Genomic DNA, 6,654 nt, shown 5'->3' with positions numbered 1-6,654 from the left:
CAATGTCTATCATAACCTCTTAAAACATATTATATTACAAATGGAATTAGTTTTTAACCTATAAATTATTCTCTTTGTAGAAAAGATGTTTATAACTTTATTTCTATTATTTTATAATTTGAGTGGGGGTTACAATACATTTATCCAAACGTGAATTGATGTTTTCCGACTGATATGAAAAACCAATATAAGAACTATGAATTGATGTACCTGAAACATTCCGCACTTTTGCTTTTTTTGAAATATGAATTGTTTTTTTTTCTCAAAACCGTAAATTTTAGATCAAATTGGCCATTCATAAAATATATATATTAGTCTCTTATACTAAATAATTATTGCTTGTATTAATGATAACCCTTAAAAAAAATAAATAAAAAAAAAAAATAATGCATCAGCCATGGATAACCACGAAAATGAATCCTTGAATTGTGTTTTTTTGTCTTCCCAATAAGGGAAAATATTCCTTTGGATCCTTCTAAACTGTAGCTTCTTTTAAAACTTGCCCTAAACTTTTAATTTGATACTAAAGGTATGAAATTACCCTCCAAACTATATACATGATACCCGATTAACTCATTAATCAATAAATAACTATAATATAACCTAATATTAGGGTATAATAACTAAAATTAAGGACACGGATGTGACACTCAAACCTCTAATTTTACTCCAAAAGGCTATGTACCAAACATGAGCCTTTTCAAAATAGGGTATTTCAAACTATTTCATTAATAGTTTTTACAAGATATGATGTTTTTAATATATATAATTAAAGAAGTGTATATTAAGCCTTATTGAACTTAATTTATACACAAATGTATATACATGTATATGTATATATATTATTTCGGTTTTTCTTAAATTGTTTTGGTGAATTTGAGTATATTTGAATAATACTTGTATAAGAATTGATATTTTGAAAGATGGAACTTAGAAAGGTACTTGGGAAATTTTATGATGTTGATTTATGAGTTACATATATATATTTCTGATTTTAAGTTATATTATGAAATTATAATATTATTAGTATCCATCAAGAGTAATCCGGATAGGTGGCTTTAATTAAAGTCTGTACTCAGTGAGAAATACGGCATGTGTACACAGTTGAAAGAGTTTATTAGCTTTTTTTATTATTATTATTATTACTATTTTTTTTTTAAATCTTCTGTTTGGTACAGAGTCTTTTGGAGTAAAAGTAGAGGTTTTGACTAGTCAAACCTCAAACGTTGGTGTTTGGTGAAGAGGGGTTTGAAAGAGCCTATTAGAAAAGCTAATTTTGAAAAAACTCATTTTTTGGTAAAGAGTCTTTTCAATTAAAAGTAGAGTCTTGAGCCACTTTAGAGGTTTTGACTGGTCAAACCTACAATAGTGGTGTTTGGTGATGCGATGCTTGAAAGAGCTTATTAGAGCATCCACAATGAGTGCATTACATTTTTTTTATTATTTTTGAAAAAGGTGGGATTTTTTTTTGTACCAAAGCTCGTCTTATTGTAAAAGGTTTTTCTCAAAAGGTTGCAATTGATTATGATGAAGTTTTTGCTCTGGTGGTTCGCATGAAGACAATTCGATTAGTTATTTACTTAGTAGCTCAACAAGGATGGAAAATTCATCAAAAGGATGTGAAATCAGCGTTCTTTCATGGAACTTTTGAAGAAGACATTTATATGAATCAACCATTAGGTTACATTATAAAAGGTCAAAAAGACGAGATGTTGAAGTTAAAAAAGGCTTTGTATGTAAGCAAGCTCTAAGGGCGTGGTATTCTTACATCCATGACTATTTTTAGAAGTATGGCTTCACAAGATGTCCTTATGAGCATGCTTTGTATGTTAAGCAGAGAACGATGATCGAAAAATAATATATTTGTGCTTGTACATTGATTATTTGATTTTTATAGGATCTTATCTGTCAGAGATTAAAATAAGATATATGATTGGGCCTTAACTATCAGCTCGAGCTTTTAGTTCAATCGGTTTCATGATATGGTATTAGAGCCTCTAGGACGAAACGGTCGAGGGTTCGAGTCCCGTCCATGACAAACAATTTTGAGATGACTGATTTGGGATTGATGTCATAAGCTCACAAGACCCAAAACATTATAAGATCTTTTAACCTTTCACAAGTTTCCCACATGGGATGAACATACTACTTTATGTGAAAAGACGACTTCACACGTTCATGTACATACATACTCTTACATGTTTTACATGCTTAATATTAAAAGCCATTTCGAGATACAACATATAACCAATTAACTTTAGGGTGAATAGGTGTATCATTAAGGTTATAGGCCTTAGATTATTACGATATCTATTACTTATAACTTGTCCCATACTAACTCATGTGAACCCTTATATCAATTGTGTACTGTTAACAGTCCCCCCTCAAGATGGAGGCGAAGTGATGAGACCCATCTTGCCCAAAGCTGGAATCATGTGAGGAGCACTTAGAGATTTGGTGAACAAGTCTGCCAATTGATCATGAGTAGAAATATACATTGTTTGTAAAAACTCAGCCTCAATGTGTTCATGGATGACATGACAATCAATATCAACATACTTGATTTTTTCGTGAAAAACAGGATTTCGTGCTATGGCAATAGCGGATTGGCTGTCGCTATACATCGGAATAGGGAGGGACAGGGAGATACCAAAATCAGACAAAAGATAACTAATCCATTTCAACTCACAACTTGTAGTCACCATACTACGATATTCGGCTTCGGCAGAAGATCGACTGACAGTTACTTGCTTCTTTGTCTTCCAGGAAATGAGTGAGTTTCCAAGCAAGATGCAAAACTCGGTTAATGATCTCCGAGAGTCTCTACATTTTGCCCAATCTGCATCACAATATGCAGTGAGTTGTGAAACATTTGAAGAACTTGGGTATAGAAGACCATAAGTGATAGTGCCTTTGAGATATTTGAGAACATGTAGTGCAGCTTGAAGATGTATCTGACAAGGTCGTTGCATATGTTGGCTTAATTGATTTGTAGCATAGGCAATGTCTGGACGTGAGAAACCCAAATATAACAAACGTCCGATTAATCTGCGATAAAATGAAGGATCAGTAAGTTCAGCGCCAACATCATTGCCTTTGGTATCAAGAACAATACCCGATGGAAGTGGACTAGTAACTGAAATAGCATCAATTAACTTGGCATCCTGTATTAAATCCCTGATGTACTTTGTTTGTGTGAGTAAAATACCAGAATCTGATCTAGCAATCTCAATACCAAAAAAATACTTTGCTGGTCCGAGATCTTTAATGGTGAATAATGAATGAAGATAGTCCTTGATAGCTTGAATTTGAACAGGATCAGAACCCATGATCAAGATATCATCAACATATATAAGAACAACTAGAAAAGAGTCTAGATTAGAAGAGGGCAAAGTAAACAAACAATGATCGTTTTTGGACCTGATCAATCCATAAGTAAGGAGTTGTCCAGATAGCTCCTTATACCATTGTCGTCCTGCTTGTTTAAGGCCGTATAATGATTTAACTAATTTGCAACCATAACCAGAAGGAACTTTCTTATAACCCAGGGGAGCTTGAAGATAAATCTCTTCGTCAAGATGACCGTGCAAGTAGGCGTTATTAACATCTATTTGATGAATATCCCATCCCTTTGCTGCTCCAATAGCTAAAAACATACAAACTGTGACTATACGGGCTACAGGACTAAAACTCTCATGATAATCAACACCAAAAATTTGATTATACCCCTTTGCTACTAACCTGGCCTTATATCGCTCCACTTCACCATTAGATTGATATTTGACTCGAAAAACCCATCGTGTAGCTAATGGTTTCTTTCCGGGGGGAATAGGAACAATATCCCAAGTATGGTTTGATTAAAGAGCTTCAAGTTCCTTTTCCATGGCAGCAATCCAATAAGGATTGTTTTTAGCTTGATGATAGTGAGTTGGTTCTGGGATAAGCATGAGAGTAGAAAGTGAAGCTAAATGTTGAGGGGAAAAATTTATAGTAGGACAATGATGGTGATTAGCTGAAGCAACAATGAAATCTTGTAGCCAAGAAGGTTGAGATTTAATTCTGGTGGATTTTCTTGAAATAAAAGGGTTAGTAGGTGAAGTGGGTAAAGGTAATTGATTGTGTGAAGTAGAGGGATTAGAATGTAAATTAGGAAGGTTAGTGGATGATGATGGAAAAGTTGAATTATTTGTGATGATGTCATAAGGTGGGGTTTGATCTTGTGATGGTGGGTTCAAATGGGATATGTCTGGAAAAGTAGAATTAGGATAAGTAGAATATGGGAAAGTTAAATTTGGGGAAATGGGATGTACATGTGATGTTGTAGGCAGCTGCAGCGGAATTGATGTGGGTGGTATAGGTCCTTGTGACTTTTCTGAAAAGGGTGATGGAGATATATTGTTGGGAAATGATTTATTTTTGTTAAAAAATGATGCATTAATTTCGGTTGTTGGAGGCAAATTGTTGGGAAATGGTGTATTTGTATTTGAAAGTGATTCAGTAATTTCAGGAGGTAAGGACTGCTGTGTAAAAGGAAAGTATTGTTCAAGAAACTTGACATCCCTGCTGGTCACTATCTTCTTGCTATCTGTAAGAAAAACTTTATAGCCTTTTTTATTTGGAGAAAAACCAACAAAAATCCCTTGTTGGGCTCTAGAAGCAAATTTATCCTTTCCTGGAATGACATTAGTAACAAAGCAACTGCATCTAAAAACATGAAAAAGGTCATAATTTGGTACAATACCATAAAGTTTGTCATGTGGTGTCTGCCAATTTAATAGTCTAACAGGCAATACATTTATCACAGAGGTAGCCATAAGAATTGCTTCCCCCCAAAACTCATTGGGTAAACCAGATTGAAAAAGTAATGCCCTTGCCACTTCAAGTAAATACCGATGTTTCCTTTCGACAATCCCGTTCTGTTGGGGTGTATATACACATGAAGTTTGATGTATTATGCCCTGTTTCTGAAATAATATCCTGCACTTCTGATTGATAAATTCAGAACCATTGTCACTCCAGACAGTTTTGACATTATGATTATACTGACATCGAACAAAATTTCAAGAAATTTTCAATGGCTGCAGGAACTTGGGACTTAGACTGTAACAAAATTACCCAAGTGTATCTTGTGAAATCATCAACCAACGTCAAAAAATATCATGCACCAGTGAGAGATGGTTTTCTATACGGTCCCCATAAGTCCAAATGTAGCAAATCAAAAACACACCGAGTAGTAATTGTACTTCTTGTAAAAGGGAAACGGTGCTGTTTTGCCATAGGGCATACACGACAAGAAGATGAAATACACTGTATATCTATGATATCAATGTGATTAAGCATATCAAAAGAAGCATGTCCAAGGCGCATATGCCAAATATCAGATTCAATAGCAGAATTATTTGACAAAAAACAAAAATGTTTCACTTTATCTAGAGTTCTTTGTGAAAAGGAATTGTGATCCAGCAGATAAAGACCATCAACTTTCCACCCAACAGCTAAAATTTCATGTGTGTCTCTATCCTGCAGACAGCAATATTGTGAGTAAAACACCACTTCAAGCTTAGATTGCTTCAATATTGTCCAATGGAAAGAAAATTATATTTGAAGTTGGGCATAAGTAAGACTTCCTTTAACTCCATTTTTTTATTCAGTTTAACCGTTCCAGAAAAACACACCTCTTGGACATCGCCATTTGGTAGTGTTACTCGTTGTTTATTCGATAAATTTCTCAAATCAGTAAACAACGATTTCAATGGACTCATATGAGTTGTAGCTCCGCTATCAATAATCCAATAACTATCATTTATAAATGATAAATCAGCGGAAGAAGAGTTCATCTTACCCGAAAAGCCGACGAAAGCAGTAAAATCAGAATTCTGAATTGGTGTATCACTATGTCCCTTTCCCTTCAGCATTTTATAAACTTCTTGAATCATGAATTTCATATCTTCACTATTTGACTCCTCCTCATCTGAATTATTGTAATCTGAGTCTTTAGATGTACCAATTTGGACAGCATTGGCCTTGTTTGTTTGAAAACCATTCCGGTCATCTGATCTTCCTTTTGGATGTCTCTGCTGATTCTGTTGTTTATATTTGGGATGCCATTCCGGATATCCTATGATTTTGAAACAAGTAGAACGAACATGTCCAGGCATATCACAATTATCACAATGTTTATCTGTCTTAGAATCATTAACATGCTTGCCTCTGAAATTGAAACCCCGCTTATCATTCTGTGCAAAATTTGCTATTTCAGGCACTTGATCAATTGATATCTCATTGTTTTTTTCAACCTTCAGTAACATCGAATATGACTTATTTATATTCGGAAGTGGATCCATCAGAAGAATCTGATTTTTCACATGATCATAAGACTCATTAAGCCCCATTAGAAATTGAATCAGTCTAGATTCCTCTGCAATATCAGCCATTCTCTGAAATGCATTACATATACAATTCCTAGCAATTCCACAATGGCAACTAGGAATAGGAATTAAAAAACTCATTTCATCCCACAATCTTTTTAACTTGTTATAATAGTGCAGAATTAAAAGGTTACCTTGTGTTAATAAACTGATTTCTCTTTGAAGTTTATACATCATTGGACCATTACTTGCTCCAAAACGATGTTCAAGTTCCTTCCAGAGTTCT

The 6,654-nt window shown here is 34.2% G+C and overlaps 1 protein-coding gene across 1 annotated transcript; it reads right to left on the bottom strand.

Annotated features, from left to right (window-relative positions):
• Positions 1–4,772: 4,772 nt before the first annotated feature.
• On the bottom strand, positions 4,773–6,384 carry LOC136216946 (uncharacterized). The gene is made up of 2 exons (XM_066003493.1): positions 5,843–6,384; positions 4,773–5,520 (listed from the first exon to the last, which is right to left on the bottom strand). Exons 1-2 carry the CDS (start codon positions 6,342–6,344, stop codon positions 5,516–5,518), a joined length of 507 nt encoding a protein of 168 aa, XP_065859565.1. The 5' UTR covers positions 6,345–6,384; the 3' UTR covers positions 4,773–5,515.
• Positions 6,385–6,654: the final 270 nt, after the last annotated feature.

The sequence above is a fragment of the Euphorbia lathyris genome, chromosome 2 (genome assembly GCF_963576675.1).
Source record: "Euphorbia lathyris chromosome 2, ddEupLath1.1, whole genome shotgun sequence".
Lineage (NCBI taxonomy): Eukaryota > Viridiplantae > Streptophyta > Magnoliopsida > Malpighiales > Euphorbiaceae > Euphorbia > Euphorbia lathyris.
Note: the sequence above shows the minus strand (reverse complement) of the source record. Positions and strands in the feature narration are given on the sequence as shown.

Excerpts from the sequence above, each read along its gene's own strand:
- LOC136216946 (XM_066003493.1), bottom strand. The coding sequence starts at position 6,344 with ATGGATCCACTTCCGAATATAAATAAGTCATATTCGATGTTACTGAAG.